Source organism: Leopardus geoffroyi, chromosome C1 (genome assembly GCF_018350155.1).
Source record: "Leopardus geoffroyi isolate Oge1 chromosome C1, O.geoffroyi_Oge1_pat1.0, whole genome shotgun sequence".
NCBI classification, from domain to species: Eukaryota; Metazoa; Chordata; class Mammalia; order Carnivora; family Felidae; genus Leopardus; species Leopardus geoffroyi.
The window spans coordinates 62,967,180-62,984,460 of record NC_059328.1 but is presented as its reverse complement, the minus strand read 5'-3'; the positions used below and the strand labels follow the sequence as shown (position 1 = coordinate 62,984,460).

The window sequence follows — 17,281 nt, the reverse complement described above, 5'->3', positions numbered from 1 at the left end:
AATGACAGAATAAGAACCATTTGATCCTCTCAATAGATGCAGAAAAAGTATTTGACAAAGTACAACGTCTATTCATGATAAAAACCCTCAACAAAGTAGGGATAGAGGGAACATACCTCATCATAAAGGCCACATGTAAAAAACCCAATAGCTAATATCATCCCTAATGAGGAAAACCTGAGAGCTTTTCCTCAGGATGTCCACTCTCACCACTGTTATTTAACATAGTATTGGAAGTCCTAGCCTCAGCAATCAGACAACAAAAAGAAACAAAAGGCACCCAAATTAGCAAGGAAGAAGTCAAACTTTCACTATTTGCAGATGACATGATATTCTATATAGAAAACCCAAAAGACTCCAAGAAAATTGCTAGAACTGATACACTAATTTAGTGAAGTCACAGGATATAAAATCAACACACTGAAATCTTTTGCATTTCTATAGACCAATAATGAAGCAGCAGAAAGAGAAATCAAGGAAGGAATCCATTTACAAATTGCACCCAAGATACCTAGGAATAAACCTAACCATAGAGGTAAAATATTTGTACTCTGAAAACTAGAAAACATTTATGAAAGAAAGTGAGGAGGACACAAAGAGATGGGAAAACATTCCATGCTCATGGATTGGAAGAACAAATGTTATTAAAATGTTTACACTTCCCAAAGCAATCCATATATTTAATGCAATCCCTATCAAAATACTAAGAACATCTTTCTCAGGGCTAGAACAAACAATCCTAAAATTTGTATGAAACCACAAAAGAACCCCCAAATAGCCAAAGCAATCCTAAAAAGAAAAACAAAGCTGGAGATATCATGATTCTGGACTTCAAGCTATATTACAAAGTTGTATTGATCAAGACAGTATGATACTGGCACAAATACAGACATATAGATCAATGAAACAGAATAGAAAAACTAGAAATGGACCCACAACCATATGGTCAACTAATCTTTGATGAAGCAGGAAAGAATATCCAACGGAAAAAAGACAGTCTCTTCAGCAAATGGTGCTGGGAGAATTAAACAACAGCATGCAGAAGAATGAAACTGGACCACTTTCTTACACCATACACAAAGATAAACTCAAAATGGATGAAAGACCTAAATGTGAGACAGGAAACCATCAAAATCCTAGAGGAGAACACAGGCAGCAACCTCTTTGACCTTGGCCACAGCAACTTCTTACTATACATGTCACTGGATGTAAGGGTAATAAAAAATGAAGTATTTGGACTTAAGATAAAAAGCTTCTGCATAGTGAAGGAAACAATCAAGAAAACTAAAAGGCAACCTTTGGAATGGGAGAAGATATTTGTAAAGGACATGTCTGATAAAGGATTAATATCCAAAATCTATAAAGAACTTACCAAACTTAACACCCTCCCCAAAGAAATAACCCAGCTAAAAAATGGGAGGACATAAATAGACATTTTCCCAAAAAAGACGTACAGATGGCTAATAGACACATGAAAAGATGTGTGACATCACTCATCATCAGAGAAATACAAATCAAAACTACAGAGAAATATCTCCTCACACCTGTCAGAATGGCTAAAATTAACAACATAGGAAACCAGCAGGTGTTGGCCAGGATGAGGAGTAAGGGAAACCCTCTCATTGTTGGTGGGAATGCAAACTGGTGCAGCCACTCTGGAAAACAGTATAGAGGTTTGTCAAAAAGATAAAAATAGAACTACCTTTATGATCCAGCAATTGCACTACTGGGTGTTTACCCAAAGGATACAAAAATACTGATTTGAAGAAATACATGCACCCTGATGTTTATAGTAACTTCATCAACAATAGTCAAACTATGGAGAGAGCCCAAATGCCGAATGACTGGGGAATGGATAAAGAAGATATGGTGTGTGTGTATACATATGTGTATATGCACACACACAATGGATAATTACTCAGCCGTAAGAAGAATGAAATATTACCATTTCTTTGGATGTGGATTGAGTTAGAGAGTATTATGCTAAGCGAAATAAGGCAGAGAAAGACAAATACTTAGGATTTCACTCATAAGTGGAATTTAAGAAACAAAACAGATGAACATAGTGGGGAAAAGAGAGAGACAAACCAGAAAACAGACTCTCAACTGTGGAGAACAAACAGAGTTACTTGAGGGGAGGTGGTTGTGAGGGATGGGTTAAATGGGTGATGGGCATTAATAAGGGCTCTTGTGATGAGCATTGGGTGTTATATGTAAGTGATGAACAGCTAAATTCTACATGTGAAACTAATATTACACTGTACATTAAGTAACTGGAATTTAAATTAAAACTTGAAAAAATAAAAATAAAAACAACTCATTTCCTATAGAATACTTAGGATTATGACAGATGCCCTGAAATAAAAAGAGATGAACAATAAGATGCTACGACTTCTAATAATTTGAATTAAGCTTCTGCTATGTTCCTCACAAAATGGTGCCCAAGTTATATTTGATATTTTGTCCAAATTCAATTTTCCAATAGTTTTCTATTTTTTTAAGTTTCTCTATTATTTATTTTGAGAGAGAGAGAGAGAGAGAGAGAGAGAGAGAGAGGAGAGAGAGACAATCCCAAGCAGGCTCTTCACTGTGAGCACAGAGCTCCAAGAGGGGCTGTATCTCATCAACAGTGAGATAGTGACCTGAGCTACCCAGGTGCTCCCAATAGCTTCCTAAACAGTATTCCCCTCCCCCCCCAAACCGATGGAGTATATCTGAGGAAAGGGAGAAAAGCATTAATGGGGAAAAATGGCAGGTAATTGTAATTTCCTGATTTTACACACACGTGGGCACACACCCACACCCCTATTTTAAGAGGAAATTTCTAAAATAACAGGTTCATGTTGAAAATGGCGGAGGCAGCTGGGTGCCAGATTTTGGGGCTGCTAGGTGGGTCCTGGGCATAGTTGAACGGGTCCAGGTGGAGTGGCAACCACAGTGATGAGGGTTCAGCTCACCTGTGGAATGCCCTCACCTACTTTGTAGTGCTTTCCGGCATGGGATTGATAGTGCTGAACATCTTCCTGAAGTCACACCATGAGAGCACAAGAGAGCAGAGTTCTTTGTCGCCTCCTCCCATCTCCGCATCAGGTCCAAGCCCTTTACATGGGGAGATGGTAATTATACTCTATTTCATAACACTCACATGAATCCTCTTCTGACTGGCTATGAAGATGAATAAAGAGAACTTGGACCACTACCCAGTGGGGACCACAGCACTGGTCTGGACCATGACTCTGCACAGGGAGGAGAAAAGTATATGGGACCTTAAGCTCAACTTCCTTACTTGTGTTGAATGATGACCAGTATACTGACATTCCATCCCTTTGCTTTAGGAGGAGATAAATAAATGACTGGACCATGAAAAAACAAACAAAAACAGAAAAAAGGAAACAAATCACTACAGGAACAAATTCAGAAACAGGAATGTTTTATCTAGAAAAACTCTCCTGCTTTTTGAGATGAATTTTCTATTCATAATTTTCAGTTTGTTCAACATTCTTTTGTGTTTAAATAATATAAAATTAAGCAGTCTGGCCAGGGGGTATGGTCCACTCTTTCTCTAAATCTGTGTACCAGAAAAACAAAGCAGACTTGAATACATTATCCTCCCTGGTCTCAGAATATAATCCCCAACACCTGAAAGTGTGAATTGTTGAGAAATGCTATTCCACTATGATAGGAACTGCTGGGGGATGGTTGTGTGGGCCTGGAGTAGTCCGTGGTGCTGCAGCCTGTCCTTGGCACCAAAAAAAGAGAGAAACCATAGTGTAAAACCTAAATTGGGCCAAAACGCCAACTAATGCCTGTTCATCAGTGCCAGTAGCTGATGAGTATGGGATTTAGTCTTAAAAAATTTCCTTTTGGGGTCTGCTTCTTTGTGCCTTGTCCTTTCAGATTGGTAAGTTTCCTACATTCATCTTTCTAGTATGTTTACCCTTCCTTGTGCTTGCGACATAGCATCATAAATATGTAACATTATAATGCTATGTAATACTAGTTTATTATAAAAAAGCATTATAGTACATATTATATATAATGTGAGTATATAGATATAAACATATTATAGATAAGTAATTACAAGATAGTGGCCAATTTGGCTGATGCTTCTGGTCACACCCACTCTCCCTCTTCTTGGTAGTTATTATTAAACACAAGGGCTTTGACAACTCCAAGATTTCTAATTAAGGCACACCAGCGTTCTAATTTTCCCTCCTTTAGTTCCCTACCTGCAGGCATCACACTAATTTAACAACTGCTCTCAATTTAACAACCCCTCTGACAGGATGAAAACCTGATCCTGAACAGGATATGTCAGCATTCATGTGAACCAGATACTCACCTCACCCCCAAGCAGGTTTTTGCTTTTCAGTGACTGTCAAAGAAAGAAAGCTAGAGCACCTGTTTCTTCCCTTTTTACTACTATTCTCATAATTCTTAGACAAAGTGAAATTTAAAATTCCTGGGTTGTATTTGGATTTAAGCAAATGATAGTTTGTTTCTGGATTGAGCATGATTAACTTTCTCTATGAAAGATTCGTTTCCTATTGAGGTAATAGGAACATGTGAAAAAATTTTAGATATGGCTAACTTGAAGCTTTACAGAAAATTGAAATAATATTAGAATAAGTGCTAAATTAAAAGGGTTAGGCATCGGAGACCTAGATATTTGGTTTACCTTACCCTCTCTCTACCTCTCTCTCATGGACCTTAAATAAGTCAACTCCCCTAAAAACCTAAAGGCATCCTTAAGAAACTCACAATGTATGTGAATGCAGTAAAGGTATAGTAGGGCTTTATCAATGTAAGGCATTATTGTGTCTGTTACTGTACAACTCCTATTCGTTATTATTACTACCACCATCACAAAAAATAGTGTGTAACTTCAACCTCCCTGTGCTAAAATATTAGAGCATATATCCATATGCCCTCAAGAGCCAGAAGATTTTGCTATGAAAATTCTCATGTGCATCTTTTAATCCTCTCAAATAATTTAATCTTTTTTCTTTACGAATACATTTTTCATTAAGTTTTCAAGTAGAGAATAGGTGTATTGTTTTTCACTTTCAAGCATTTGGCCTTCCAGACCACTTATAAGCTGAACAAGATATAATATTAGAAGTAGGAAATACTTTAGTTGAAAGAATTGAGCATCTCTACTGGATTTTAGCCTGATTTGTGATTCTTAGCAAATCACTGAATCTCTATCAAGCCAGATTTTCTCTAAACCTAATTTGACAATATCTAATTTATAGAATAGTTGGTAAAAGTACAGTTTTGAGCCATTTTGTTTTTTAATGCATTAGATACACTATTGTTAGTATAGTTGCACCTCTACACCCCATAGAAAGTTTGTGTAGTCGGTCATTTATTTAATAAATAGTATGCTTTAAATATGTGTATAGAAAGATAATGGAGAAAGGGAGAAATAGATGTTTTATATGTTGATGTTGTTATATTCCAGTCTCTAAAAATATCTTACAAATAAAGAAGCAAGAGAGAATAAACGTGAAGAATCCTGGGGAATCTTCTTTAATCATGGAGCTATGACCAGTCCATTGCTAATGAAGTCTTTGATTACAGAAATACATCTGATATACCTTTCAGAATTACTGGGTATAAAATGGCATATCACAATTATTATTTTTCCCCTTTCCCATATTTGTTCACTAAATAAGATGTCATGTTGGATCGCTTTTAATTCTTTATTCCTTTTTGTTTTTAGGAGTTGTACAGATGTTCTGTGCTGCATACTCTTCATACTGTGCATTATTGGCTACATTATTTTAGGACTTTTGGGTGAGTAAATACGGGTATAGAAGATATGTAAAATTTGCTGGTGAAGTAACTAAGTCAATGTCCCATTTTTAACATTAATCATTTTCTTCGCAAAGCCTTGTTATTATTGATTCTTGTCTTTTCTGGAGGGAATGTGCCTCACCAGTACTCATTGAGTAGCAGATTCAATGAATAATAAACACAAAGTAATTTATTCAAAGACAAACCCTAATTACTTAAGTAAGTACAATTATAAAGAAGGAAAAAAAAAGTTTATGGTTTCTTTTTAATCATTTTTACTTTTGAAATTCTGTTAAGCTGCTAATTATGTTCATGTTGCTGTTTACTAATATGTACCAAGACCTAGATTAGCTGAGATAATACATAAACTTTTCTTTTTATAAGCAAATTTAAAAGAAGGAACAATCATTAAGAATTTTACCACATAATTCGTTGATGTTTAAGAAGTCTCATTGTCTTTGCCTACCAGAAAGAGATATTCTGTTGTTTACTGTTAGGTTAAAGATTTTTCTATGAAAGTGAAAATAAAGAGGATAAATATACAAATTATTTACATTTTAAAAAAACTAGCAGAGGATAGTGAATATTTTCTGTAAAAAGTTTCACAATTGCATGTAAATATATCACTATTTCCCTCTGAGACTTAAGTCCTGCCCCTTAGATGCTGACTTAGGAAACTTTAATATATTATTATTAGAGCAGGGGCCAGAAAACTTCATTAATTCTAGTACCAATAATGAATGGCCTAGAGTTAGTGTGGATAGAATGCATAAGTAGCTGTGCCTACATTGGAAACAATGGAAAATGCTCTTCCCTGTTCTTCAGTTTTATCTCCCAATAAGAGAAATACTTTGAGAATAGCAATTAAAACTAATTTCCAAAAGATCATCTCAGTAATATTATGCAAAAGCTATACAGGATTGGAGAATTCAAAAAAGTAAGGCAGGAAGAAAAGTAGGGAGAGAAGAATAAAGGAGAATAAACCACAAAATTAAATAATGTTTTCTAAGACCTTCAGAAGATTCCTTGGTTATTTCTTCAGAGTATTTTAACTTGAAAACATTAAAGCCATTATAGCACAATACACAGTCTATAAATTGAATATTACAACATAAATTTCCTTACAGAATTAACAGAATTTTAGCTTCTCTAACTTTGGGACACATTTTTCTGATCTAATTTTTTTGGTTGTTTTTACTTTTTGTCATAGAATTGAAATTGGTTACATAAGAGAAAGAAGAGTTGGAGTCAAGTTGATCTAGGGTTTGCTTGTATTATTTGGTGGACTTGGGCTGGTTTCTTAACCTCAATTTTCTCATCTGTGAAATATAGGAACACTACCTACTTTGCAGGACTGTTGTGAGAAGTAAATGAAATGATATCCAGGTATACAAATAATAGTACATAATACTGCTAGGCAGTATTTCATTTGCTGCCATTGTGTATTCTAGTTGTTCTGAATTTTAAGAAATTGTTTTTAAATTAATTTATTATATCATCCGTCTATGGCAACCCATAATTTTGGTTATTAAAGTTTGAATGCACACAGAAACTTCACAAGGATCTCTTAGTTTGCCTGGAATCTTTCCATCAGGGGATCTTCTGGCATAACAAATAAGTCTCCTCCATATCTCAGAGCCAGTGTGTTGTAATTCACAGAGAAATGTGTTCTGTCCTTATATAGAACTGGGAAAGCCACTGCCACTCTCCTGTTGACACAGTAGAGAAAAGGGATGGGAGTGCACACTGTCATTCCCTCTGGAGCAAAATAAGAACTTTGCTTCTTTAAGATCTCCGGATTTGGTTTATAAATACCTTAATTAATATAAATAAGTTGGAGAATAAATGTTCCTCAATGAAAAACTGTGTTCAATACTGGATTTAGTGATTCTTCCACATTAATCCTGATGCCACTGATTAAAACGAATGACTCACAAAATTTACTGAATATATATGTATACATATGTGTGTGTGTATTTATATACTTTTCTCATTCCTGAACCACAAATAGTCTAACTCGTCTAAAATAAACTTACCTCTTCAGTTATGTCTTATATTGGATTTAAAGGAAGAACGGCAGAAAACGATTAGCAGAGTTTACCAGGAGTGTGAAAAATTTTTTGGCATGAAAGAATATATACCTTCACCTGAGGAAAGATGATGTTATCTCAGTCACACCAATATGTTATAAGTAGTGTGAAAATCAATAAAAGGAAATATTTTTTAAAAAATTTTAACGTTGATTTATTTTTGAGAGAGACAGTGTGAGTGGGAGAGGGGCAGAGAGAGGGAGATGCAGAATCTGAAGCACGCTCTAGGCTCTGAGCTAGCAGCACAAATGTGGGGCTTGAATTCATGAACCATTGAGATCATGATCTGAGCCCAAGTTGGCCACTTAACCGACTGAGCCACTGAATGCCCCAAGGAAATCTTGTTTAAGATGGAGTTGGGAGGCCAACAGAGGAGCTCTCATGCCTGCCACTCGTCATTGATTGCACATCCAATGGGAAGAGAGGTACCCCCCAAGTCAGTAGGACTTTACTTATTTATTTTAAAAGATACAAGTGTTTTTATTTTATTTTTAAACTTTAATTCCAGTATAGTTAACATACAGTGCTATAGCAGTTTCAGATTTACAATACAGTGATTCAACAAGGTCAGTCCTGCTTTAGCTGCTACTTTACTATCCCTGCAGAAGGAAATAAAGTCTCACCCCAGCAACAGCCCAGCCAATGAGAGACAGTCACAACTCAGCACATGAAAAGCCACTATACTTCAATTCCCAGGTTACTCCAGTTGAGTTTTTGATTATAATAGCCCTCTCAACTTCCTTTTTTGCCCTATTAAAGGAGTGTTCCTCTTCAGTTTTGTTGTAGCTTGCTCTGCTATTCCCAGATAAACCTTTTTTGCCAGTAAACCAACTGGCAGTTTTATTTTAAAGGTTAATAGTGGTTTGACATCTTTTGCTATTTTGTTAGATCAGGACCTTCTAAGGCATATCTTCCATCCATTTCTTTTCATAAGAAGTTTTACCATGAAAGAGCCATGTTTCTTACAAAATCAGCTGAGGAAAAAAACAAAAAAACAACCTGTTCTTTGCCCTTTATGTGGAATATGGCCAGCTAGGTAACACTTGGATGCAACAAAGGCACTTGACATTCTGCTAATGAAAAGCAGAAGTGGAGTCTGGATAGAAGGTAATCACATCTCCTTGAAAGATCAAACTAACGTTTATGATAATAGCTCTCTTTTGTCCCACTTCACTGATGGTTGCTATTCAATTATTGTACTAGCTAGAAAAAAGAATTGGAATATTTATTATGCAAATTGTCCTTTGTTATCCTTGTGCTAACATTATGCAATAATAGCAGAATTTTAACATTTAATAAATTTTTCTTTTTCTTTTACTTCCTCTTTAAAAAAATAATTCTAGTATAGTTAAAATACTAGTTTCAGGTGTACAATACAGTGATTCAATTCTATACATTACTTAGTGCTTATCAAGGGAAGTGTACTTTTAATCCCCTTCCCCTATTCCACCCACCTCCCCTCTGATAATCATCAGTTGTGTATAGATAAAAGTCTGGTTGTTGGTTTTTTGGGTTTTTTTGTTTTTGTTTTTTTTGGTTTGTCTTTTTATTTTTCCTGTTTGTTTTCTTAAATTCCACATATGATCCAAATCATGGAATTTGTCATATTTCTGTTCTTTTCAAATGTATTTCCAGTTAAGTGTGTTAGTTCGTTGTGTTTACGTGGGATGCACCTGAAGTTAGGGTCCAAAGTTTGTGTTTGTTTTTGTTTTTCCGTCTTAGGGATAATTATCCCTGTTAGTTGAGATGCTAGGAAATTAACAAGAAAGTAAAATAATATAAACAAGCCGAGAACTCTCGCCATGCTGTGAGAGGCCTAAACCACGTGGAGAAGCCCTGTGTAGGGAACTTGATCAGCAGGCTCAGCTGAGCTCCCAGAAATAGTGTTTGCCATCAGCTTCATAAGGTTTTCAGATGATTGAAGCCCCCGGCAGCATGTGACTGCATGAAAGATCTCAAGAGCCCCAGCTGAGCCTTCCCCAGATTTCTAACTGCTGAAATCATGAGCAAAATAAAATGGTTGTATTAAGCTAGTGGGTTTAGGGGTGTAAAAACAGATAAGCAGAACAAAATTTTGTACCTGGAAGAGGGACGCTACTTAACAAAACCTAAAACATGGGCATTGGTTTTCAAACCAGGGCATGTTCAGAAACCCAATGGATTTTGAGGAAACTGTCAGAGTTCAAAGGAAAGTGAGAAAAATGCAATTAGAAACGGGAGAGAAGGGCACCTTGTGACATAGTGTTGAAAGTTTGGCAGCATTGCTGCTCCTGCTGCTGCAGATGGTAATGTGGGAGGCAAGAAATGTACCTAATGAATTCAGTGATCTAGCTAAAGATTGTGTTTAGGAGAACCACCAGCTCTGAAGAACATCATCCACACCTGGGCCTTACTTAGGTGATGAGATCCAGACTCTGAGCCTGAGCCTGATTCTTTAATTGGATGAGGCTTCTGAGGACCTTGGGAGAGTATAAACGTATTTGATTGTGGAGGGAATGTAAACAGTGTGTGGCCAGAGGCTGGACTATAGTAGTTTTAATACATGGCTGTGACTTCTTTGCCCCTTTTTCTGCCAAGAGGTATGTGCCTGTGTCTCTTTCCCTTGAATCTGGTAAAGCTTAGGATTGCTTCTTTAATAGAGAAATGAACTAAGCCAAATAAGACTAGTTAAGGGCCTTGACAAGCAGGTGATGTATAGATCATTGCAAAAGATTAAAGGAAGGTCAGCATGGGTCCACTGGACCTCTCAGTAGGACTGAAAGTACCAAGTACAGAGAGGAGGAGGCTTAAATTCTTCATAATTCAGTCTTAAATCCTTCATAGGATGAGGTAGAAAATAAACAAAATAGCTAAGTTAATATCTAAATGTGGTCAAACTTGACCCCATCATTTCTGGTATTAAAGTATATGGGGGTAATAATACAGTCACATGTGTACTTTTCTATTCATTGCTTCAGGAAGTCCAGCATATCATTCCCTTCCCTGACTTGAACTGCCCCAAAATGCCCAGGAAGGTGAAGTCTTACTTCCAGTTTCTAGGTGGAGAGAGAAACCTTATAGTCTACTGGAGCTCTGACATTTTGGTTGGTGCTATTTGGTATCATTTCTTAGTCAGTTACTCATCTGGATCCTTCTACTACTGTAGGGTTTTCTACACTAGGATCCAAAAAATAGAGCTTTTTTTTTAATGTTATTTAATGGGGTACCTTGGTGGCTCAGTCGGTTGAGTGTCTGGCTTTAGCTCAGGTCGTGATCTCATGGTGTGTGACTTTGAGCCCCACATTGGGCTTGCTGCTGTCAGCGGAGAGCCTTCTTCAGATCCTCTGTTCCCCTCTCTCTGCCCCTCCCCCCACTTGTGCTCTCTCTAAAAACAAAAATTTAAGTAATCTCTACACCCAACATGGGGCTCGAACTCATGACCCCAAGATCAAGAGTCACATGTTCCTCTGAGTGAGCCAGCCAAATACTCCCCAAAATATAGCTTTTAAGTCTTTAGGTAGTGATCAGTCATTTCTCCTCAAAGCATGACTAGTGTCTGAATGCAGCCCCTACTCTTTTAGGCCCTTATGATGCCTAAGTACCAGCTCAGTCTCTGCCTTCAAGGCAGGTTCCCTTTTGTAGTATTTGAATTCCTTTTGGCCCTAAGACCTAATTCAAGGTCAGTCGTTTCCATCCTAAATTAAAATCTCAGGGAGAAAAGTTTGAGTTCTTCTTTCTTATAAAGAAAATTGATCCTCCCCAAACCAAGGAGTATAAAAAAAAAAAGGGAGAAACCATGTTTTCTTAACTGAGAGGTCACTCAACTGACCTTTTGAGGAACAAAAATAATTCCAAGGTGACTTTGATTCTGTCTATACACGGAAGCAATGAACAGTTCATCTTACTAATAAATAAGTATAATTAAATAAGTTATGCCTCCCCAGGTGTCCTGTTACAGTTTGTGAGCTTGGTGGTAGGTTCCTAATGTTCATGGTAAGGGGAAACTGGTGATGGGCAGTGGCTCTGATAGGATGTCCCACTATGTTTTTAGTCTACTTGGGAACGAAAATGAGCATGCCTATTTGATCACGGCTTGGAAACATTGTTTTAGCACAGGAAAACCATTTCTTCCAATAAAAAAGTAAGAAATATAAAGCATTCTAGTTCCCATATTTTATTTTTTTTAAGTTTGTTTATTTTGAGAGAGAACATAAAGGAGGGGCAGAGAGAGAGAATCTCAGGCAGGCTCTGCACTGCCAGCCTGACACAGGGCTTGAACAAAAACCTGTGAGATCATGACTTGAGCCAAACCCAAGAGTCAGGTGCTTAACCAGTTGAGCCACCCAGACTCACCTCCTTTATTTTTAAAGTTGTTCTAGTAAGCTTTTCTTTTTTAAAAAAGTTTTCTTTTGGGGTGCCTGGGTGGATCAGTCAGTTAAGCATCTGACTTCGGCTCAGGTCATGATCTTAAGGTTCATGGATTCGAGCCCTGCATCGGGCTCCCTGCTGACAGTGTGGAGCTTGCTTGGGATTCTCTTTCTCTCCCTCCTTCTCTCCACCCTCCCCCCATTCACACTTTCTCTCTCTCAAAAATAAACTTTAAAAATAAATAAATAAAAATTAAAAGTTTTTCTTTAAAAAATTTTAATTCCAGCATAGTTAACATACAGTGTTATATTAGTTTCAGGTGTACAATATAGTAATTTGACAATTTGATACATTACTCAGCACTCATCCTGATCAGTTTATGCTTAATGCCCTTCCCCTATTTCACCAATCCCCACCCTCCACCCATAACCATCAGTTTGTTCTCTATAGTTGAGTCTGTTTCTTGGTTTGTCTGCTTTTTGTTGGTGTGGGCTTTTTTTTTCCCACATGTGGGTGAAATCATAAGATATTTTGTCTTTCACTTATTTCAGTTAGCAGTATACTATCTATACCTATGTTATTACAAATTGCAAGATTTCATTCTTTTTTAAGGCTGAGTAATATTCTGTTGTGTGTATATATATCACTTCTTTATCCATTCATCTATCGATGGACACTTGGGCTGCTTCCATATCTTAAGTTATTGTAAGTAATGTTACAATAAACATAGAGAAACATATATCTTTTCAAATTAGTGTTTTTATATTCTTTGGGTAAATACCCAGTAGTGGAATTACTGGGTCATATGGTAGTTCTATTTTTAATATTTTGAGTAACCTCCATAACCTGCATATTGTTTTCCGCAGTGGCCGCACCAGTTTGCATTTCCATCAACAGCGCATGAGAATTCCTGTCTCTCTACATCCTAGCTAAGAAACTTGGTGTTTCTTGTGTTTTTGATTTTTGCCATTCTTACAGGTGTGAAGTGATATTTCATTGTGGTTTTGATTTTCATTTTCCTGGTGATTAACGATGTTGAACATTCTCTCCTATGTCTGGTGGTCTACTGTGTATCTTTTTTGGAGAGACATCTGTTTATGTCTTCTGCACATTTTTAAATTGGATTGTTTGTTGTTTTGGATATTGAGTTGTATAAGACCTTTATATATTTTGGATACTAACACTTTATTGGATATGTCATTTGCAAATACCTTTTCTCATTCAGTAGGTTGCCCTTCAGTAGGTAGTTTTGTTGATTGTTTTCTTTGCTGTGCAGAAACTTTTTATTTTGATGTTGTCCCAATAGTTTATTTTTGCTTTTTAAAAAAATTTTTGAGAGAGCATGAGCAGGGGAGAGGGGCAGAAAGAAGACAAAGAGAGAGAATCTTAAGCAGACTCCACGTTCAGCATGGAGCCCAATGTGTTTAGTGATAAATTCCTTTAACTTTTGTTTGGGAAATTTTTTATCTCTCCTTCTATTCTGAATGATAGCCTTGCTAGATAGAGCATTGTTGGCTACAGGTCTTTTTCTTTCAGTACATTGGTTTTGTTTTGTTTTTTAATAATTTATTGTCAAATTGGTTTCCATACAACACCCAGTGCTCATCCCAACAGGTGCCCTCCTCAATGCCCATCACCCACTTTCCCCTTTCCCCCAGCCCCATCAACCCTCAGTTTGTTCTCTGTATTTAAGAGTCTCTTATGGTTTGCCTACCTCCCTCTCTGTAACTTTTTTTTTCTTCCCCCTTTCCCCTCCCCCCTGGTCTTCTGTTAAGTTTCTCAGGATCCACATATGAGTGAAAACATATGGTATCTGTCTTTCTCTGTATGACATATTTCACTTAGCATAACACTCTCCAGTGCCATCCACATTGCTACAAATGGCCAGATTTCATTCTTTCTCATTGCCAAGTAGTATCCCATTGTATATATAAACCACATCTTCTTTATCCATTCGTCAGTTGATGGACATTTAGGCTCTTTCCATAATTTGGCTATTGTTGAGAGTGCTGCTATAAACATTGGGGTACAAGTGCCCCTATATCTCAGCACTCCTGTATCCCTTGGGTAAATTCCTAGCAGTGCTATTGCTGGGTCATAGGGTAGATCTATTTTTAATTTTTTGAGGAACCTCCACACTGTTTTCCAGAGCGGCTGCACCAGATTGCATTCCCACCACCAGTGCAAGAGGGTTCCCGTTTCTTCTTTCAGCACTTTGAATATATCCTACCATCCCTTTCTGGGCTGCAAAGTTTCTGCGAAAAATAATTGGCTCATTGCCTTATAAAGTTTCCCTTGTATGTAATTGTTTTTCTTTTCTCTTGCTACTTCTAAAGTTCTCTCTTTATCATTACTTTTTGTCATTTTAATTACTATATGTCCTGGTGTGGACCTCCCTTGGTTGATTTTTATTGGAGCTTTTCTGTGCCTTCTGGATCTAGATTTCTGTTTCCTTCTCCAGATTTGGGAAGTTTTCAGCTGTTATTTCGTCAGATAAGTTTTCTGCCCCCTTCTCTCTCTCTCTCTTCTTTCTGGGACCCATATAGTGTGAATGTTATTATGCTTGATGGTATTCCTGAATTCCCTAAGTCTATTTTCATTTTGTATTATTTTTTTCTCTTTCCTATTTGGCTCAATTGCTTTCCATTACTCTGTCCTCCAGGTCACTGGTTTGTTTCTCTGCTTCCTCTAGTCTACTATTTATTACATCTAGTATATTTTTAGTTTTAGTTATTGTTTCTTCATCTCTGATTTGTTCTTTTTTTATGTTTTCTCTTTGTTGAAGGTCTCACTTAGGTCCTCCACTCTTTTCTCAAGTCCATTGAGTATTTTTGTGACCATTACTTTAAATTCTTTATCAGACATATTATTTATGTCCATTATATTTAGCTCCCTCACTATGATTTTGTCCTGTTCTTTTATTTGGGACAAATTCCTCTGTCTCCTCATTTTGTGTAACACTCCATGTCTGTTTCTATGTGTTAGGAAAGTCTGCTATGTCTTTTGCTCTTGAAAGTAGTGGCCTTATGAAGAAGATGTCCTATAGTGCCTTGCAATGTGATGACCCCTGTTCACCAGAACCTGGTGCTTCAGGGGTATCTCCTATGTGTGTTCCATGTGTCTTGCTGTTGTGGGTAAGCTGTGTTTGCCTTTAGTCCACTTGTCTACAATGGTTCTTTGTTTGTTGTGGGCAGCATTTGGTTCCTATGGTGGTAGTGGGCCATTCTGGGGCTGCCATGTGCTTGAGTTGATTTAGACCAGGTATTTGCTAGAGCTGAGGTAGCACCAAACTGCAGGTGCTTTCCTTGTGTTGTCCCCTGAGAAGCTTTTGTTGGTGAATGGGGCTGTACTTGGACCAGATGTCTGCCCCCAGCCTCTTACTGGGGCCCCAATCCGTCTGGTGCATGTGGTTATCTTCCCCTCTCCTTGGGTTAGGAGTCACTTTGGAGTTGTACTAGCCCCTCTGGGCTGCTTGCACTCTGCCAGGCTTGTGACATTGCTTTGGGTGTTCTCTGCTGAAGGGAATACTGGAGAGCACAGGTCTACAGGTGAACGTGGGGGCAGAGTGTGTGGGTACCAGCAGTGTCCTCACCAGTCCGCTTCAGGAGTGGACCTTCAGCTGCCTGGGGGAATTTCTGCTGAAGCTGTTAATGGATGGGACAGATATGCAAAAGCCCACAGGGGCAGGCACACTGTTAGCACACTAGGTGGAAAGTGTTCAGGCTGCACTAGTTCCTGCAGGTGCCTGTGTGTTTAGGCTGGGAGTGGAGGAGGGACATGTCACCTGCCAGCTCTTTTGTTCTTAGAGAAGTCTCCCAAAGATCCCTGCCCCTCCAGCACAGGCTCTGATATTAGTAAATACATCTCCATCCCCCGTACCTCAGGCATTTTTAAAAAGTGCTGCCTCTAGGGACGCTTGGCTGGCTCAGTCAATAGAGCATGCAACTTTTGACCTTGCGGTTGTGAGTTTGAATCCCACGTTGGGTGTAGAGATTACTTAAAAATAAAAATCTTAAAAAAAAAAACTACTTCTATATTGTATCTCAGAGTTGCTATTTGTTATACTGTTTCTTTAAGGGTGGGGACTCTGGTTTATCATCCTTTGGCCCTCCTAGAGCCAAGCAGCTGATTTTGAAGTTCCAGATGTTAAGCCCCATGATAAAAGGACCTTATGAAATTAGGCCCCTATGGTTTTCAAAGCTAAATATTATGGGTATTCATATTCAAAGTGCAGGCCCCCTGCCTGGAGTGGAAGGTTCTGTTTCTCTTTCTTCCCTGTGCGCATGACATGCATCCCTCCCATGGGCAGTCGTGTGGGTCCATTTAGCTCCCCACTGTGTTTCTGCCCTTCCTATGTTTTCCATGTGGCCTCTTCACTACATTTAGCTATGGAGAGTCTGCTCTCCCAGTCTTTCGGTAGTTTTCTGGGTTTTTACACTGATGTGGATGTTATCTGGTTGTATCCATGGAAAGAAGTGAGCTTAGGGTCCTTCCCATCCTTTTCCCCAGAAGTCAAGTAAGCTTTTATCAATGAAAAATCTGTTGTGTCAGCCAGAACCAGTATTAAATGTCCTTTTTCATTCTTTACAAATATATAAACATTTATTAAATAAACTATATACCTATACTTCCTTTTTTTTTGGAATTCTTTATCTTACGAAAGGAAAGACTTAGTTTTGACTGTTACTTGAATAGATTTTTTTAGCATTGAGTGAGATTTATTTCTGTTTGTTTTATTTTGCTGAATGCATGCATTCCAGATCTTTGCAAGTGGAATATGGTTAGCATGAGAGAGGCTGATTTGTGTTCAAGGACATGACCCTAAACTCACCATTGGGTGGAAGAGGCCACCTGTGAAATGATAAACAACATTTTTCTTATCCAGGCAACTGGATACAGGGCTGCTTCCAAAAATGTTTCTACAGCAGAAGTGTCATCAACACAGATTTTCAAATTCGGTATCATGTGTCCTATTATCTGCTTCATTGCATTTGTAAATTGCTTGTGTTAAAAAGCCATAAGCACAATTTGGCAGGCCTGTTTCT

General features: G+C 37.8%; 1 protein-coding gene across 7 annotated transcripts in view; it reads left to right on the top strand.

Annotated features, from left to right (window-relative positions):
• The window catches only part of SLC44A5 (solute carrier family 44 member 5), a 374,891-nt gene that overhangs the window by 264,473 nt on the left and 93,137 nt on the right, over positions 1 to 17,281 (top strand). For all 7 annotated transcript variants that reach the window (XM_045477883.1, XM_045477880.1, XM_045477879.1 and 4 more), the window contains one exon: positions 5,726 to 5,799. In XM_045477883.1, the coding sequence (XP_045333839.1) occupies positions 5,726 to 5,799 (74 nt within the window). The remainder of the gene's footprint in view (positions 1 to 5,725; positions 5,800 to 17,281) is intronic.